The 21008-nt window shown below is 43.1% G+C and overlaps 1 protein-coding gene across 2 annotated transcripts in view; it reads right to left on the bottom strand.

Annotated features, from left to right (window-relative positions):
• The window catches only part of LOC147663345 (tRNA (cytosine(72)-C(5))-methyltransferase NSUN6-like), a 103443-nt gene that overhangs the window by 15469 nt on the left and 66966 nt on the right, over positions 1 to 21008 (bottom strand). For both annotated transcript variants that reach the window (XM_086950507.1, XM_086950506.1), the window contains 2 exons: positions 11463 to 11607; positions 2189 to 2337 (listed from right to left, as the gene is read on the bottom strand). In XM_086950507.1, the coding sequence (XP_086806633.1) occupies positions 2189 to 2337; positions 11463 to 11607 (294 nt within the window). The remainder of the gene's footprint in view (positions 1 to 2188; positions 2338 to 11462; positions 11608 to 21008) is intronic.

The raw sequence follows: 21008 nt of genomic DNA, 5'->3' as shown, positions 1-21008 counted from the left end.
CAACATGGACAGTCTTAGCGAGTTACACAGTACACCCAAAAGTAGCTAATATGACAGCAGCACAGTTACGAAGACTATATGCTGGTCTAGTTGACATATATGGATGTCTTACCCAGTTGGTCACATACACAATGACAGTCAATCCTGTGAAGACTGCTCAAGCTGCACATCACAATTGTCTACACCAGGCATTAGTCCCAAGAACATCAATGCTGTCAAGGTTAAAATTCCCATCAGACAGGGAGCGATTGCATTCTGGATTGCACAAAAAAACAAGTCAACTTGAAGCAGTGTTTCCCCATATGGGACCCCAGGAAAAACAAAGAAATCTTACCATATGCTTGCCAATGGGGATGGCTCTCCCTGTGGAAGATTGCTCCACTTGGGGAACAGTCTTTCCTGCAGTATATACTAGAACTCATGGAACACCCTTATTAGCTATTTTGTCAGAGGTGATTAAACAGAACCAAATTTAGTACGGGCAGCCTCTGCCCTCCATTTGGGGATGAAACTGATTGTCAATTTTACTGCAGTGTCTGCCATTAGGTTAAGTAACATTAAAGGGGAAGCAACAGCATCGGCTATACACAAGCGAGTCAATAATTTGGCTCCGGGACTGCAGGATCGCAAATTAGCTAAATGTTTTGAAGAAACTTAAGCAACAGAGGATAGAGATAATCTGGCAGCCAGGCCTAGCAAACCTCAAATTATGAGTATCCAGGGTGGCACAACCATTACTGCAACCCCTGGGGTGCCCCTTCAACTTACATACCCTGTGTACCAGGGTCCATATACTAGAGACTTACAAATAAACTAGCATTTTCCAAGTGGGAGCAGCCAAATCATCATACACTATAGAGACAGGGCACAGGCACGGATGTCTGATTAGCAGGCCTCAGTGCACTCTAAGAGTCAAAAAACCAGCAGGATCAGTCAAAATACCCGAGGGTGACCATCGAAAAAGAGGCTTTTTACTTAAACTGACTGTTTACTCAACTTCACTTTACTGCTGCGGGTTTTTGAGTATATACTCCTAATGCTAACTGCAAAATTTCACATCCCAGAAGACAATTCAATGTCTGCTAAAAGGTCATGCCCGACTTAAAGTGAATCATTTCTCATGGGGACACTTGGCAGCTATGAATGTCCGCACAACAGCAGAACCACCTTCATGCAGTCAGGCAAACAGTGCAGGAAAGCAGTGGCAAGTATGCCTAAGGCATATCATTGCAGGTGCCTTAGAGTGCACACTACAAAATAGTATAATTCAAAATGTTGAAGGTATCACAAGATAAGGTTGGTCAACCCTATGTGGTCATAATGCAGAGTAAGGAGGAGATGACCAAGCCCTGAAATTTTGTTTATTAAAACATTTGAATATAGAACTCTGACTTTTTAAATCCATCGATAGTTTAGTAAGAAATCGTACTGAGAGAGTGAGCGCAAGAGGTAATAAGCCCATTCCACCAATTTGATGACACTACTGCATTACTTTTGTACTTACTGCATTGTTTAATAAACACTGGGAAAACACAGTTTTTGTCTATTTTGGAGATTAGGCAAGTGAATAGACACTATTATGAAAAGGTCTGAAAAATACTGAGAAAACACATCACCAAAATTCCCAAAAAATAAAAATAGGACATCCTATCTATGTGCTAAACCCACAATAAGAACAGTGGCCCACTGCCTGAAAGTGAGGGGACGCTTAGTGCACATCCCCAGACCACAGAACACAATCAGGCTTCATTCTTGGCAAGGCTCTGGTCTAGTTCTCTGTGAGCACACTCGATAAATGTGCAAGGGCCCTAAATCAAAAACCAGTGTAACAGATACATGAGGTTGAAAATTCAGGGCAGGTGAACATGACTGCATAGCATGCAAGGGGCATAACCATCTTAGCAGAACCTATCATAGTTTTTGCATGGTGTGTCAAAGAACAGCAGCTTGCAGATTACTTGCTAGAGAATTTCGCTAAAACACCTATGTCTAAGATGTTGTGGGGCTCCACCTTTACCAAACTTTATCATTTTCATAATCGCATTCGTCCTCTACAACTAATTGCAGACTAGGAGGACTATAATTTATTTGCACATTGCTCAAAACGTTCCCCTCTGATATGAAGCAAGAGAGTTTGTGCATAGCACATTTTATCCTGGTAATTGATTTAATGTGACAAAATACATACCACAGTAAAAAGTTTGCGCTGTAACGGCGGATATGATGTAACTTCCTTTAGTGTCCATGCACAAGCCATGTTTGGTCTTTGTCCTAGACCACTGCAAGGAGCATCAAGGAGGATTCGATCAAAAGATTCTGGTGGGAATGGGGGTGCCCCTAAACAGATTGTGGGTAAATTATACAAAAATGAATTAAAAGATCATAGTATCTTAACAGTATTACTAAAGAGTCACTTACAAATATTCAACTATAGTAAGTTGTCAAACGTTTTATTTTTTAACTAAAAAGCAAATAGTTTGTATATATCACTACTAGAATAACTAGTGCAATGTTTAAAGTAAATGACATGCAAGAGCTGCGCTATAGTTGGTGTCTGTATTCACAATGACATGTATGAAACAGGAGGCCCCTAGACAAACACATGAAGTAGTGCACCTCTAGTACAGCCACAAATACACATAAGACGTTTTGGTATTCAAAGAACGTGCTTTTTTGCTAAATACTGACGAAATCTACACATGTGCATGTTCCAGTGTGAACTCCTGCATATCTCTGAGGAATAGCCTACCGAGCCATAAAAACGACCGTCTTGGCAGGCTCCTCCTCAGCAAATGTGTATAAGAATAGTATTTGGCAAAGACCACAATTACTTTTATAATCCAAATTATTCTATTTATTTTATCTAATAATAACATGGCATGTACTAAATGAAAACAAAAGGACATTGATATTACATTAAGAGACATAGGATATATGCTAGTCTTACTGTTACAGTTTGACAATACAATGACAGTCCACCCTTTCTACTTCCACAAGACATCTATTTCTGATTGCCTTTATTCACAAAGCAGCAGTTACATATCTGCAATGATGATACCCGAAGCAGCGCTGGTGTATCATGCAGGAGAAAGTCACAAATGTAAATCCCCATAGACACGAGACATCTGCTAAAGCTCAACATACAATAACCTAATGCATAAAAAACCTCTGCTTTGTTGATCGCTTGGGCCGGATTTCAGTGCATTTGTTTTTGGTTCACTATGCCACTATAAATAGAGACAAGTCAAATGCAAAGCGGCCATGGTCCAGTTCCTGGAGGAACCATCCAACCTGAACTGCCAGGTAGAGCCTCCGCCAGCGAGGAAAATAACTAAGCCCAGACCGGTTTCCGCATACATGGGCTTCATCGGTATATGGTGCATCTTAATTCCTAAGCTCTACAGAGCAAATGTGTAAAGCTCAAATATGGACTAAGGGATTGGCAGAATCATGGTTGTGGTGCGGCCTCTAAATATCCTCACCACTCTGTTGATTAGCAAACACCGACAAAGAAAACTTGGCTCCAACTGCTTTCTTTTACCATCTTCGTGTTCATTGCTTAAAGTACTTCCAAGCTCATGGTGAGATGTTCCAAACATTCAACACTGTTTTTCAGAAAGAAAATAATCTCTTTGGTTTCACCAAGCCTTCCTCAATGAGAGGATATTTTTTTCAAGCACTGATCAGTGCTTGCTTAAAGGGTTCTAAAGTTGATCATCTGCACCTACATTTGTAGTTCTGTATTTTGATGGTTAGGAGACATATAGGACAACTATGCATAGAGCACATCAAAAATGTTAACAGCAAATAGAGTTCATATTGGGGTAAAAGGGAGAATGTTACAAGAAACTTGAAGTCCTTCCAGGAAACAAGTCATAATAGGTGACTTGAACAAGGAGCGCTGATCTGGACACCGCAAGAAAGTCGATATGGCCGAATGATAAGCTTTAACTGTGCCCAAAGCAAAGCCTTGCTGAGCTAACGATGAAACAAACAACACTTCTGACGAAAGTGCAGTGAGAGAATCATCATGTTTGGTCGTGTACTAGGCCACAGACCTGTTCTAATGGCAGACATTTAGGGTCTTAGTTAAGGGACGCCTGGCTGTCACAATGACTTCGTAGGCTTCTGCAGGAAAGTCTAAGTCTGTCAGCTGCTGCCGTTCAATCTCCATGCATGAAGACAGAGAGTGTTAAGGTTCAGGTGCAGGTCCCTGCTATTCCGCATTCTCAGTGGTGGTGAATTAATCTAACCAAGGTTCTCCCCAGTCACGGAAGACACCTTGCACCACTTCTGGAAGGAGACACCATTTGTGATACGCAAAGAATCAGTGGCAGAGTTCATCCGTTCAGACATTCAAAGCCCAATAGATGTTTTATGAACTCTCGTTCCAGCCATGTCCAGAGACACATGGGCTCTTGACATCGGATCCAGGACCCCACAGCGCCTCATTTGTTACAATACCACGTGGCGGTGGTGTTGTTTATGAACACCTGAATCAGCCTTGCTTTGATGAAAGGGAGAAAGGCTTCCAAGGCCAGGCACTCAACTCCAAAAGGTTTCTGTAGAGTTCGCCAGAGACCAACGTCCTCTGATCGCCACCTCTGCCAGATGGGTGTCACCACTCAGAAGTGACGCATCTGTAACCATAGTCCGATCTGGGTGGTGAAGGGAGAGCAGCCTACCGATGATCAAATTGCATTTCTTCAGCCACCACTGCAAATCTTTTGCAGTTCTTGCCGATATCTAGACCAGGTTTGAGAGATTTCCCAGATGCTGTGCCCACTGGGACTTCAGGTTCCACTGCAGAGCACGCATATGTGAGCGGGCATGTTGAGCTAGCAGGATGCGGAAAACACAGCAGCCTCGGAGTCAATCTCACTGAAATCCAGGATATCAGCTGAAAAATTGGAATCATAGTCTGAAAATCTTGGACTCTCTACTCCAGAGGACTGGCTTGAAACTGCAGTGTGTCCAAAAAGCTCCAAAGAAAGGGTGCGCCTAAGAGTTAGGTGTAACTTTGGCACGTTGATAGTGCAAACCAGCAAATGCAGGACGTCTGCCATAGTCTGGAGGGGGTTGACAACTGCCTGGGGCAGTCCCGCCTTCAACAGCCAGTCATCAAGGTAGGGGAAGACTGGAACTCCTGGCTTTTGCAGATGGACTGCAACCACCGCCATCACCTTCATGAACACCTAAAAGAGGCGTTGGTAAAGCCAAAGGAAAGCACAGCAAACTTAAAATGTTCATGGCCCACAGTAAACTGCAGGCAGTGTCTGGGGCCCAGCAGAATGGATATACGGAAATAAGCAATCCACAAGTCCAACGTTACAATCCAATATCCAGGGTCCAAGGCAGACAGGACCTGAGCCAACGTGAACATTTTGAACTGCTCTTATTTCAGGAAGTAGTTGTAAGCGTGCAGGTCTAGAATTGGGGGCAGGCTCCATCCTTCTTTGGCACCAGAAAGTAGCGGAAACTGCAATCGCAATCTACTTCTGATGCCTGGACCCTCTTTGGTCAAAAGAGACTGCATTTCCTGATGCAGCAGGGAGAAGTAGTCTTCCGTCAGTAGGTCAGAGGATGGTGGCATGGACGTTGGGGTTTCTGTGAGGGTGTAATTCTGCTGAACTATTTGGAGCACCCATTTGTACAAGGTTACGGGCTACGTGGTAGGTGGTGCTGAATCCAGCCACTGACCACTTTCCCATGGAGAGAGGGGTTTGGAGGCTGCGGGTACTTGGGAGTTGGTGGAATGGGCAGATCATTGGCCTTGGGTCCCATGGGGATTGTGGGAACTACGTCCATGGACACAAAAGGATTGGGGAGCCTGTTGGCTGTGTGGGCTGGACGGGAATAGACGCAGTTGGCAGACACTGAAAGAGGCGAAAAGGCAGAGTGGGGCTGAAGCGGGGCCATGGAGAGTTCCTGTGACTGAGCAGTGGCCGTACTGTCCTCAAAGTGCTTGAATCTACCTTATCAACAAAAGTAAAGTGCTATCAATGCGCATGTCCATAAGGGATGCCTGGACAACCCCGAAAAGGCAGTAGGCTTCAACCAGGCATGGCAACAGAGCGCCACGGATCAAGCAATTGCTCTACATACTGAGTCTGTTGTATGCAGTCCGCAGCAGATAGTTAACTTTACTGTATCACTGTCATCTGTGATAGCCTGGGACAGGATGATTCGGGCCTCCTCCAACACCATGGGCAGCACTTGGCCTGGTATTCCCACACAGTTTGGGACTTGGTTGCAGAAGAGGCACACAGTGCTTACTGACCACAGTGCAAGGCTGGTGAAAGAGAACATCCTCTTGCCAAAGGTATCCAGCCTCTTGAATTCCCTATTCGGTGGTGTGTTCGGGAATGCGTCTGGGTTGACTTTGGACCTGGAGGCCTGGATGAATAGGCTCTCCAGGGTGGGGTGCTGGGTAAGAATGGCTGGGTCCCCAGGAGCGGGTCAGTGGTGGTGGCAATTGTCCTGTGCATAGGAGTGCCTATGCATAGTTTGGCCCATGCCAAAGAAGGACATCTATGCAGGTTTCAATAAAAAGGAGGAAAGGTTCTGTGAGGGCAACTCCTGGCTAAAGCACCTTGGTTAAGACGTGCGTCATGACCGCCACCGATGACAGAGTAACGTACAGGATCTCAACTGTCCTCCTCCCCACCATGGCAAATGAAGCCAATTGCTCCATATCCACACTAGGAGGAGAGACAAGGTCACTGTCTGGGGAGGTGTCAGACCACTGCCATCCACCAATTCCTTATATCAGCTACCCTCTGGCTCTTCCATGAAGTCTGGATCACAATAAAGATCCTCCGATGCACACCAATTGTATTCCCTACAGGGCATATCAGCTTGGGGTCAGGGGTGTTGACAGCCCCGGGAACGGTGCCACTGAGACAGACTGCAGAGATGGTTATGGCCTCACAACCGGAGCAGATCTGAATCCAGCAACAGATCCAAAAGACCCTACTAGTGCCTCAAGGCAAACTCACTAGTGGGAATTTAGTGGGGGCACCTGCCAAACCTGTAGGGGCCGACTGTGCTCCAGAGGGGTTGTCCCTCCTAAATAAAAGTGGCCTCATCAAAGACATACAGCTGGGCGGGGTCTCTCTGGCCAATCCTGGGAGACGTTGAGTGGACCCAGACTCAGCCTCCATAGTTGGTGCATGGGGGAGGGGCTAAATTTGTGGCATTGTTTCCTTGCCTTGTCAAAAGATTTGGATCGGCATGGCAAAGTTAAAGAGTGATTTCAACAACTATGACTTTTTGCGAGAATTAACTGATGACTGCGAGTGTGATCATGGCATTTGGCTATGGCTCAACAAGTGGGTACAGGAGCTTCTTTGCGACTGGGAGCTGGAGCATGGCAGTGTTGACGTCGGTCGACAAAGAAATTAATGGAGTGCGCCTGAACCGCCCTAAGGTTCATCACTCAATAGTCGGAAAGGCCTTGGAGTCGTGGCTGGGTACAGGCACGAGAGGCAAACCAGGTGGGGGTCTGCCAAAGACATCTGCCTGTGACAGGATCCACAGTGTTTAAACCCCAAAGGTTTTTTAGGGGACATCCCTATTGCACACTGCGTGCTTAAGCTCAAAACAATTTCAATAAAAGTTTGAAAAAAATAATCCCACAAAATCGACTGAGGTAGCTGTTTCCAGATCTGTACTGATGGTGGTGAAAGAAAAGAAGTGATGTCAGCACGCTAAGGTGGCGTCTATATAGGCACCGGGCACGTCACTTTCAGTGGGGATGACGCAGAGCCTCTGTGCTATATACTGGCACATAGAGGTACTTTTCAAGATTTCCCGGATCCAGTCTAACACTTGGGGAAAATTCTAAGGTAAGGAATCTTCGGCTAGATGTCACTATCAGATATGTGTTCTTGCATCTTTTGAAACTGGATTACCAGGGTGCCTGTCTCCAAATATGAAGCAAAAGTACAAAGATGAGGCTTTCTGTTTACTGAAACTAGTACTTGTGACCTAGGACTACTTTAATTACAACCATGTGCATAACTTAATAAGGGAGAAAGCTTACAGTCATGAACTTGAATGGGATGGGTAGTGGAGTGGATTAGTATGAAGCAGATTTCAGTGAGGGCACTCACCGGTATTTCCTCTTCCAGCTCATGCTATTGCTCTGTCCTCCCACCTGTTCCTTTACCCTGAAGGTGTAATGTTTGATTTGCACATCTACTAACTCGAGGAGCCTTCTCCTCCTGTACATTTATCAGAACCCAGGTGCTACCTTTAGTGGTTATCACTGGCATTCTGTACACACAAAACAGCATGTGTTATGACAGACTGACTGCCTCGAGTCTCACGCGAAGTATCGGTGAAGATCCTTGACAAAAGAGCTTCATGCAATATTTGTTGTTGCTGAAAGAAGTGACATTCTGAACAACATGTTCTTATAATTTATTTATTTATTTTATCGTTTTATAGAGCGCGAACCAGACCCGTGAGGGTATCAGAGCACTTTACAGGATTAAGGGTGATATACAAAAAGAGTTAGGAAGGGAGGGACCAATTGGGTAAAATAGGTGAAAAACATACCATAAACATGCAGAAAGTGCTCCAACCGTGTGTTCGGAATATTCATCAACATTTTCAGTTAAAATATTTCCTAGAAGGGTGATTTGGACCTGCAGCCTACAGCAAACACACTTCTAAAAGGAAACATTTTGGAATATGCCAGCGACACTATTTAAAGTTAATTGATGGCTCGATTCCAACTGTGACAAAGGCCAAGAAACAAGGAAAATAGACCTCACTGTGGAATATATACTGTCTGGAGAGACGAACATGACTCAAAACAAGCAGAGCCAGTGAATATACGGTCTAGAGTTGGAAACTACAACTAGTGAACAGAGACTCTCATACTTGATCAGAACATTTATAATTATTGTATATTGTCTCTTCAAGGTTTCCCCCATCTCGAATTATATATGCTGTTAATTTAGGTACAAGTTTCAAACATAAATGGCTGTCATTGTTCACTTCAATGTGATAATTAAGTCTGCTTGCATATATTCAAGTTTTTCCGAATGGATTGAGCTTTCTTTCATGATCAGTGATTACATGCATTCTGAATTTCATGGTCTATGAATGCGGGCATCAAGTATCAACTGAGGGACATTGGGGTTTAATTAGTTCCAAAGGAAAAGTGTGTATATAGTAGTTAATATTACGTTTCGTTTTTTAAGGAAATCTTGTTCAGTTTTTACAAGTTACCACAAAACATTACTGCCTAGCCACACTAAAAAACAAGGTGCTGAGTCCAGAAGCCAGAGCTGATCTAGCACTTACAATAAACAATATGTTACCAAGCTAACAAAGTTGTGAACTCCAGTTGTCCTAGTAATGACAATGATTGATTGCTTCAGGTGCTCCTATATATTTCTTGGTCAACATTTAATCAGCTAAACATATGGCTTAGGGCCCTGCTTTATAAGTGACGTCCAAAGTGGCCCACGCTTGGGGGCCCATTAGGATGTCGGGCGGATCGCCACTGCAATGCGGGCGGTGGCGATCCGCCCGACATCCTTTGCCGCCCGCCACCCATTCCCCCCCCCCCCAATATTAGTATGGTAGGGGGAACCGCGGTGGACGAAAAGACCGTCCGCCGCTTGGCGACCGGGGCGGAAAATGTTTAACATGGTGGCGGTGTCTATTAGACACCGCCAGCCATATTATGATGGGCTTTGGGGAATGCCTTTCCGTGGCGGCAATGCCGCCACGGAAAGGCATGCAGAGACTCCCTGCGGGGGCCCGTTGCAAGCCCCCTGGGACTCTGGAGGGTGGGGGGTGCACATGGGGGGTACCTATGGTAACCCCCGCATTTCAAAGTGCAACATGGCAGGCACCGCGCGGTGCCTGTCATGTTGTGCTTTGAAATGCACAACGTGCATTTTTACCATTGCGGCCGCAATGGTAAAAATACAGGATGCGCCCGCCAGTGTGGCGGGTGCATCCTAATGGCCAAGGCGGGACCGCCGCTCCGATTATGGGCGGTCCCGTTTTGCACGGGGATAGCGGGAGGGCACAGTGCACCCGCCATCCTAATGGACCCCCAAGTTCGTAAAATCTTGATGCCCTCACAACTCGACGGACTAGCATCACAAACAAAGGTTGTCACTTCCAACTCCAGCCAAAAGACACAAACCCAATCACCAAATAGCATGCATAGTAGTTACAAATGATCCACCAAAGCATTTTTCGAGGTAAATCAGGTTTTATCACAAATATCTCGGTGGACTTTAGTTGGATAGCCTGCCGGTCACTTTTACAGTAAAAGGTGTCAAAGGTCACAAGAATTTTCTGTATATGTTGATCCCACATGAGATGTGTATTGGAATCCGAAATTTCAATTAGAGTTGGCTATTAACCAGAAATGGGGTATCTGTCTTAAACTATATCAAAAATACAATACTCGGCAACCCAGTATCTCTAGAAACCTGGGTATATATGTTTTACACCGAACATTGGTACTCTCGCAGGAAGCTCAAAGCCTTTGCTTCCTAGACAACAGTAGAATGCAATCTGGTCAGTGATTCTGGAAAACAGTTGTTTAATGGTTGTACATATATCTATATATACACATATATACATATATTAACAGTAGCACAAGTAGGTGCTCCAAACTAACATTTGCATACAACTTTATTGAGGTCTCTAAGCATTCTAAATAAAATGGACTTTTGTTATTACAATTAATGATACTGAATGTTAGTTAACTTTGCAGGAATTAGAGTCTGTTATCTGCTGGCCATTGCAGAAATCACTGGCACACATTTGATTCACTGAGCTGTCATTCTAGCAAATAACACTGGAATTGCAAGTAAAATGATAATCAGGTGAATGAAATAAAAATCTGACAGCAAATGCTTTTAGGGCCTTACGTTATCAACGGTTAATCATTGATAGGTTACTGACACCTCAAAGGAGGTTGGGACCGATTCCCCTCTGTGATTGTTGTAAAACGATTTGTAAGATTAGGCAGTAATCTATGGGAGTTTTTGCAACTTTTATTTATATCTAAAAAAAAAACAACGCATCCCATTGTCTTTTAAGGAAATACGGGCAGTATTCAAAACTAGCAAACCCAATTTTTTTTTTTTAATTGCTTAATTTAAAGGCATTCAGAGACATAGCGCACAGCTCACTAGGATAGCAGTTATTGTTAGCGAGTTGCAATTTACGACTTGCCTCATGAATATTAGGGAGAAAGGTCAAATTAACACAGACTTCCAATTCGAATTTTGTAAATCAAAATATTTGAATAGATGTTGGTTTGCAAAAAAAAATGCATTTTTTAAAAGGTAGTGAGAAAATTGCAACCACTTTTACTGAATGCATAGTACAAACATAAGGCCCCAAGATATCTGATTTTATCACAGTATCTGGGACATGCGTCCCATGGAGCATTTCCCACCAAAAAAATGCATATACATTACCTGTAGAGTCACTCAAATTCTCTGATGCAAGTGCCTTCGTCCCATTGTAGCAGAATGCTTTAATTGATTTTAATTTTAATATTGCAGCATTGTGCTTAATTTTGTCTACTTTGTTTGCAATCTTATCCATGGCAATTATTTCTCCCTGGAAATATAAAGATATAGCACAGTTAAATGTATTCGCCAACTTCTGTAAATTACACATATGCTTCCAATGGCGGCATGAGAATAGTTAGAAATGTAATTTAATTCAAATGATAGTTCTAATTTATGATAGCTTTCTATGAAACACAAACCAAGCGCGGGAGAGTCATAAAAAAGTCAAAAACAAAACACAAATCACCAAATAAAAGTAGCAAGTATCAGAATACATCTTAAAAATATCCTATGAACAAATCTGGGGAAAAGGATGTCATTAAAAAAGAGAATAGATTTTTGTTATAGTGTTTCAAACTGCATAACTGAAAGTAATAGATATTATTATTATTATTATTACCCTATTTAATGCAACAACTTTTACGGATCATAGAATTAGGCAAGGCTTGCTAGGATTCAAACTCAGACTTCCTGATTACAGCAGATGATGCTGAGCCATCTTGGCAGATAAAACTTATACAAGTCAGAAAACAGCCTTCACAGCTAGGATCCGCCTTACAGGTCGCAAAGGGGCCAATTCGCAGAATCGGCCCGTTTGCGACCAGTAAAATGATATTTGCGATGCATCAAGCACAAATGCATTTGCAAAAAAGGTAATTGCAATTTTTTTTGATTACCTAGTTTGCGAATGCAGTTAGGGAATCGCAAATTTCGATTCCCTAATTGCGATGCATTATGCATTGACAAATTGCGTTTTCACAATTTGGAATCGCAAATTACCATCAACTTCAAGTTGATGGTAATTTGCAATTCCTTTGAAAAATGCACAAAAATGCATTTTTCAAAGTGCAATGTGCTGCATACACATGCCCTTAGGGGATATGTGTGCACCATATGTGCATACTTACCTTTGTTGGGGGGTGCATCAGGGTGGCCTTTTGTCCACCTTGCACCCTTGAAATTGCATGCGCAATTTGCGATTACCTATTTGGTAATCGCAAATTGTGAATGCTATCCCATTCCTTCCTATGGGCCTCTGCGCCCATAGGAACGAATAGGAAGGCATTCCTTAATTGTGAATCACAATTTGAGAATCACAATTAAGGACTATGTAGGAATCGCTGATATTTTAGTGAAACCTACATGCATAAGGAATTGCGATTCCTTAATAGTGATTATTTAAGAATCGCTATTAAGTAATCACTTCCTTAGCTTGATGCATGTGGCCCTTAGTGACTTTTCTTGGGATTCAGTCTGAACATTTCGTACAAGGTCAAACAACATTGGGTACTGTTTTCTTGTCCCCGTTCAGCAACATCTCCTAACGTTTTTAGACACAAAACAGTAGCACATCCGCAGTTTCTAACACAATAGTTCTTATCATATAAACTGTGTCTCAGCCACTTGGAGAGCAGACAGGAGAATTCCAGCAGAGAAATCAGTCTTGCAACGGACTTTACACATACGATGCAGACTACCTAACAACAGACACCAGGCATGGTGCTAATCCCAGAGATCACTAATATATCCCTATGCTCACATAGCAAGGGTAGGCTTTGTTAGATATATTATTTTTCATGGTTGGGTTGTTCATCGTTTACAGCCTGCTAATAATGTTGATCACTTTGCTTAGTTGTATCTGTTTACTAATCACAGCAAACCTGCTTTAAAATAGACTACACTAGTTTCAATAAATATATTGTAAACTTTATTTGTGTCTTTCTTCCGTTTACTATGGACATGCACGAGTCAGAACGAAAGGTGATAATCTGTTTCAACGGTTCGCTTGGGGACTAGAGGTCCATATTCTAGGTTCGGCAAAATCACGACATTCTGGAAAGGTTAGGAGTGCAGGTGAGGCACTGTGAGATAGTCGGATTTGGGCCTAGAGGTACTGATGTGTTAGAGAGACTCAGTTGCTACATTCTGATGTCTTGGTCTCCCAAGGCACAGTTCTGTTTCCAAACAAGAAACCCTGCAACAATCTCGTAATTATTTTTTATAAAGCTTAAGAAAAATCACAGTAAGGTGGCTGCTGTACATGTACGCACATGGTCAGCTTCCATCTAGAAATGACATTTAAAGCTTTAGGAACAACCATTAAAAGATGGCCGAATTGCATGCAACAGAATGCTTTGTGGTCACCTGAAATTATCAACCTTCAAGGTCTGGACGATGCTATTGGCTTTGCCAATGCTTGTGATATGAATCAATAATCACTGGAAAACTCAAAAGTACGAGCAGGTGGCAGTGAGTAACTCTGGAAATACATTATTCCCTGGTGGGGGCACTTGGGAAGGAGGGGAAGTAGGAACAGCAAGAGGGTACAAACAAGAGGTTACAACAGGGGGCTACTTAAAGTCCCACTCTATCACAAAAGCCACAGCAAAATAAAGGCAAAGTTATGTAAACTGGCACAAAATGCCATGGCTTTAAGGACAGCCCACACACCCAAAAGCAATTCTTTAACAAGCACTGAAAAAGCAAATATATGTAAGTCAATGCTTGTTTTCATGTTTTGTCATGGTTTCTGTAAAACGTCATTGCTGCAGAACTAAACAAAAACCTGGTCTCAAAAAATTGATATTGGCACAGTAAACCCTTACAATTAAGGCGACTATTTTGTGTGTGCATTTGCTCCTTGTAAAAGGGCAGAATTACATTACTCACAGTGAATTTAGCCAATGGGTGAAGTGGGCTGACTTACTGCCTACTGCTATGTGCTGTAGTGGGTGAAAGAAAAATGTGAGACATCATGAGAGACCTATTGACTTAAACAATGCATGCTATTTCTACTGTCTCGGCATCTCTGATTGTAATCATACTGGACTGTAAATATTATGTTATTGTACTCTTCACTCTTGCATAGATTTCCTTTGCCTCATTGGGCTGTATCACTGTGTAAGAACCTAGTTAGTCAAATAAAGCACTCTGAATTTCTTAAGACCACATTCACTGTGTAGAAAAATTTAAGTAACTTAAAAATAAAATGTGAGAATCAGAATGTTTAAATGTAGAAATCCAGTAGGACCCCCATGCAATTAGCTAAACATACCATAGATATAAGGTATCAAACGACACGGGGCCAGCAAATATGCAAACCCATCCACCAGAGCAAGGAAAACATAACCAAAAATCTCCATTGTTCTCATGTTGCTGATGCAACGGAGCAAAAAAGCTTGAGTGGTATGGGAGCCGAAGCTCATCTTGTGACACAGCCATGAAATCAATTAGAACTGCAATGTTAACACTTTACTCAGAGAGGAAAGGCTTGCTGTAAGACAGTTATTAGTATTATGCCTAGGGATTTTTTCATTGAGCGGTGTTATAATAATAGAAATATTGAAAATGTCATAGCAAAATTAAAAGCTTCCAATTTTCTATTCAAAACGCACAATCATATGTCATTAGCTTGGTATAAAGTAATGTACAAGCAGCAACTGATACAGAAGAGAAAGCACGTTAAGCATCATAATGAAATTCTAATAAAAAAATTAAGCTGAATAAGGATACAAAAGAAATATTAAGCACAGAAAAGATACACTAAAAATAAAATCTGATTAACAACGCATATTTCACAGAGTTCGAAATGTTGCAGTTGGAACTTAAGTATTTCAAAGTAACCATTCACCTTATACCATTGGAGCAATGTAGGTGCAATGAACCCGTTGGCTCCTCAGGAAGGAGAGAGTGTACGGGCTTAAACCCTAGATTCAGTGACACATGAATAGTCAACCAAGAGGAAGAAAATAAGGATCGGTAGACGATCGGGAATGTAAGATAGAGTCGACGTCAATTAAAACCGTATTCAATTATTAAAAACAATATCCCAGAGGAAAAAATATTCTAATAACAAACGGCTATTACGAGAGGCCGTTCACTCCAATATGCGCGGTAAAATTATCCTTATCTGTGGCATTCGGAAGCAGGAAAACTTCACACTTCAACACAGCCTTGTTGGGTAGGTTCAGTCCTCTGAACAAAGCTACCCATGTACTGGAATGTATTACATGTATAAGTTCATCCAAGTGCTGATGATCGTCAATGAATGGGAGATATACTTGTAATGGTTGGTTGAGTACTCCCCGTTACTTTTAAGTTTCTCTGGGAAGAATAGGAGTGGAGAGGGAGCAAAGTCTTTAGTTCGACTTGGGGGTGGCCTCCCATCTAGTTCTATGTTGATATGAGATGCTGAATTTCAATTCTTCCGAGACCGAGTCGAAACCCTGATTCTATGGTCCAGATTTCTCATTATTAGAATTGTTAACAAGTTCTCATTCTTGATTTCTTTCAAGTGTGGATGAAGCCTACAAAGAAATTGGCAATCGATGTTTCTAGTCTATTTCCACAAGACACCTCGTCACCAGAACTCCACCTACCTCTCTTACAAGGATCTTGAGTATAGGGGAATCACTTACAGGGCTGATAGTGGACAGACCTAGCATCTTAGAGAAAGTCTGGAGCCGAAGAGAGTCTCGAGAAGCCATCAACTCCTGCACAGAGCCTGGGATTGACTGGACTCAGTACTATCAGATGCTTCTGAAATGGACAACCACCACATTGACATAGCACAGGGTAGTACAATTGCAACTCAATTCTACGGGAGTTGTAGCCCAAGTAGGTAAAGAGATGGCCTACATGCTGCAGGGAATGTGCACTAAACAGCAAAAGTCCAGCCAATCTTGTCTTGAGATTTCTGAAGACTTTTGGGAACCTTTGCTGACTTTTGGGAATATTATCACAGAACATGTAATGAACTCCAAATTGTTTCAGTTTGTGTCTAACGATGCTGCCACAAATGGAGACGCATAAAACTGGATTGGTGGAAATTAAATCAGACTAAATGAACTAATAAACTGAACAGCAATGAAAAAAAAGTCTGGCGAAGAAAACAATATTTGCAAATGGATACCACACAGTACTCACTGAGGACATCTAAGTTTCATCTTTTCCACTACAATATCTTGCAGTGTGAGACATCTCCTAAATCCTTGCGCCCGTGTTTAACAATATGTCACTGCGCCCGTGTTTAACAATATGTCACTACTTTGTAAAAAAAAAAGAAAACGATTCACAAAGCTATTTGTGCGCATAAGCTCTCTATGCACTAGGCAAATATATACATTTTCAATAACATTATACCATTTCTCCTTCACAAACTCAGAACAATTGTTTTTTCCATTGCAAATGTAGGGTTGTGGGAAGATGTGTAGCTATTCCTGGGGGTCCATCGTGCAAAAGATATGAGAATATCAATAATTTATATATTTGTGTTTATTTACTTAGGTGTTGCAAGTAGATTCTTCATCCTAGGAACACTTGCAAATTGATACATGGTTTCTCCACTGCAAAACCATATTCCATTTGTCGAACAAAAAATTACAATAAATGTGCAAATGCACATAACGTCAAATCAAAAACGTTGAATTCATCCATCTGGTGTAAATTTAAGATGCAAACCTGTTACATATGAATGAGAGCAGTGCTAGAAAACTAAAGCAGTCAGTTCTAGAACACTCTTAGAATTCTGTTGGAATTTTCTCCAAGCACAGAAGTTTATATGCACAAGTATATATTTTTGCCCTCCATTTTGTGACTCCGTCTTAAACAAGTAACTTACCTTTGGTGAATTATTTATCCAACCACAAATTCCTCACCCTTAGAATATCTACAGGCGCCATACTGGATTTGAAAGATTTACACAACATTGCTCTCACATGCTGGTATCAAGCGTCGTGGTGTTCCGCGTCAACCTCGTTCCACCCCTGAAGTGACAATTGAGCCGCATATAAGCACCACTGCTGTTTGACGACATCTGTGTCTTTCTTAATTCTGTCTGCTCCCTCAAACATGGATCTAAACAATCAGAGGTACCAGCAAGAAGATCTCTAGATCTGGGGCAATTTTAGATGGGTAAAGAGATCTTGCTACAGAACAGGGAGGTGGGAGAGCAGTAAGGAATCTGCAGTTTAACAGAGTATCCACCAGAAAAAGCATTACAGACAGAAAGTAACTTCTTCTGATGAATAATTATAACTGCAGATTCCTCAGCTTCAGGAGTAGTAACGAACACAGTATCTCCCAGGCGGTGGGTCTGTTGAATAACTTAGACTAAAAAGTCCTGCAGCACTGAATGGAACGTCTAAAACACCCATCCAACTGGGCCTGACTGTCAAGGCAGTAGTGCATCATGGATGTGAGCTTCATGAATGTGTGCAAGGATGCCCAGGTTCCAGCAAAAATCAAGAATAGGAACTTCATGTGGCAATGCGGTGGCAGCAGCCTAGACCCTAGTGGAGTGAGCTCTCAATCTTTCCGCAGGCTGCTTCATGCATAACAAATGTTCATGCAGACCACTATCCATCTTGACAGAGTCATTTTCTATACTGCCTAGACTTTCTTTGCCCCTGCGAACCCCACAAAAAGCAGATTTTCAACCCTATGTTCTTTGGTGCGATTGATGTAAAAGCTATTCAGGGTCTAACCAATGGAGTCACTCTTCTTCCTTTGAGGGGTGAGGCAAAGCAAAGAGCACTGTGAGAGTGATTGCCCAATGTGGCAAGCAGTCACGACCTTTGGCATAAAGGGCAGCTGGTCCTCAACACCACTCTATCTGGAAAAAAGGAGGTGTAAGGTGGCCGCCCCGAAAGAGCTTGGAGTTCATGCATTCGACTAACTGAAGTCACCTCGACCAAAAACACAGTCTTTGGATCAGGAGAAGTAGTGGATAGCTGTGCATATGTTCAAATGGAATGTGCATGAGGAAAATGAGAAAACATTAAGATCCAACTGCGGTATCACAAAAGGTTTTGCAAGGAAACAAATGAGTCAAACCATTTAGAAACCTCTTCTAAACAGGGGATTTGAATAAAGGTGGTTGGTCCAGTAAATGTAAAACAACCGAAAGGGCGGACAAATAACCTTTAATGGTGCTCACTGTAACTCCTCCATGCTGGGTTAGAGATAAAAGTAAAATAAAAATACATCTGACAAACTGACCTGCAATAGGTTGATATTGCGGGGTCTCACACCAGTCAGTCGACAGACTTTGTAGAAGGACGCCTGTTAGGTAGGATGACAACTTCAGGGGAATCGAAAGTAGTCAACAGCCACTGCTCAGTCACCACACATGGAGGTGCAGATTGCACAGGGCTGGTTGCAGAACCCTGCTCTGCAGCAGGAGATCCTACCAAAGTGATAGCCTAAACACATGAGCAGGTGCTCATGTCGAGAAGTTCCGGCTAACCAGGAACAAGGCTGAAACATCAGGATCAGAGCCCAAATGTCCTAAATTAGTTGTGGCTGAAGCAAGGCTCGCAAACTGCATTGTATCCAGGATGGCTTCAATTAATTGGAGCCACTGTAAAGGAGTCAGCTGCAACACTTGGCCTGTTGATAGTGAACCACAACAATGTGAGAAGGTTCACCGTAGTCTGGAGGTGGTCTATGACTGACAGAGGTGAGCCCGCCTTCAACAGCCCGCCATCAAGGTAGGGGAAAACTGGAACCACGAACCTGGGACTGTGAGCTGCAACCATCACTATCACTTTTGTGAACACAGGAGGGCACTGGTGAGGCCGAAAGGGAGCAAGGCAAACAGAAAATGCTTTAGGCCCACCTTTCACCACATTTGCAGACCCAAGAGGCTTGGGTCTGCAATATGGGTACATGAAAGTAGGTGTCCAGCAGATCCAAAGCCCCCATCGAGTCTCCTGAATTCAGGGGAGGCAGAGCCTGGCCCAGCGTGAACATCTTAAGTTTGTCCTTCCGCAGGAAGAAGATGAGCAGTCTAAAATAGGACAAAGGCCTCTGTCTTTTTTCGGCACTAGGTAATAGCAGAAGTAACATTCAGTTCCTGTGGGCGGTAGTGTACCACTAAGGGCAAACTAGCGTGGTTTACTGGCAGATGCTGGACGGGTGGGACACTGGGAAGCTCACTGTCCCTGAGGGCTTGGATGTTGTCCGCTGGGTCCTCAACTTCAAAAGAACTGTTGTGCCCGTTTGCTGGGGCAGGTGGCCTTAGTACTGCCTGTAGGCCAAACCCCTGCCAAGGTGTCAAAAGGGGCAATACGGTTGGGGAGAATGCCTCCCGGGTGTAGAGAGGGTCAAGGAGCGTGCTAGGAGTGCTTTCTTTTGAAACACTCCAATGTGGAATTGGTCATCTCGCCAAACAGGCAATGCAGTCAAAAGACATATTCATAAGTGACAACTGAATGCACCAGAGAAGCCCGTGGACATCATCTACACGTGGCGCTGTGCACGCGATAGTCACAACTATCCTTCCTAAGCAGTCAGTAGTGTCCAGTCCTGATTACATTTTGCTGCATGCTGGACATCCTGAGTAATATGCACCAGGTTGGCAGGGAATTACTCTGGGACTACAGGCAAAATCTTTGCAACCATTTCCCATAATGTATGGTAATACCGAGCCAGCAAACAGCTGCCACTAATTTATTTATCAATCCAAGGGCCAGACTGGCCGAGGAGAACGTCTGTTTTCTGAATGTCTCAATTCGTTTCGGCTCTTTTTCAGGGGAATTGTGATTAACTCTGCTGGTAAATGGCTGTACTACCGGGCTTTCAGGTATAGGGTCCTGTGTCAGGAAAGCAGGATTATTAGAGGCAGTCCTGTAGCTTCCGGACACATGTCTATTCACAGGTGGTTAAGAGCAAGGCTTAGCCCAGGTGCCCATTAGAGTGTCAGTCAGGGGTTTGCTGAAAGTCAACAAGGGCTGGATGAAGCCTGCGTAGGTTGCAAAATGTCCATAAAGACGCTGTTTTTACCCCAACAGTAGGTATTCGTAAGTCCAGGACTTCAGCTGTGCATCTGATGATCACAACAAAAAAGGTTGTCTCTTCAGTTGAGGGACCAGGCGGAGAACCCTGCCCAGTATCAGGGGAAAGTATCAAATCCACTGGCCTCTTGAAGGTCCTTGTAGAAATTGTCATCATCATAGTGTGGGGGTAATTCATCAACCACTTCACCAAAAGCTGGTTCACTTTGGTCAGCATCTGATCCAAAATGATGCTGGAGCTCAGGAAGGCGGCTCCAAGGTATAGGCAATGTTTTGTTTGAATAAGGTAGGACAGGGTTTGATGGAACTGTTCCAACACACAACCTCAATTACAGTCGAGAGACATTTAGTTTGGAGTCAGACAAGACAATTGGAATAGTGTCCTCCTCCAACATTGGCGCCATTGGGACAGGGATCAACGTGGCAGAAACCGTCTTGGATCTTGGTGGCGGATTTGAAATTGGCCCCAGAGTCAAAGCTGAACCAGAAATGGCTCAGGGGTAATAGATGACATCGAGGAAGGATCTGTCTGTGGTAATCCGACTTAAGGCCTTCACGGATCTGTGGGGCCACAGGGATTCAGAAGGGTGCCAAAGAGTCCAAACATGATTTCTCTGAAAGCCTCAGTCCGCTGAGATGTCAGTCGGCCCTGGGA

The sequence above is a fragment of the Lissotriton vulgaris genome, unplaced genomic scaffold (assembly GCF_964263255.1).
Source record: "Lissotriton vulgaris unplaced genomic scaffold, aLisVul1.2 SCAFFOLD_2577, whole genome shotgun sequence".
NCBI lineage: Eukaryota > Metazoa > Chordata > Amphibia > Caudata > Salamandridae > Lissotriton > Lissotriton vulgaris.
The sequence above is the reverse complement of the archived record's forward strand: the minus strand, read 5'-3'. Positions and strand labels throughout refer to the sequence as shown.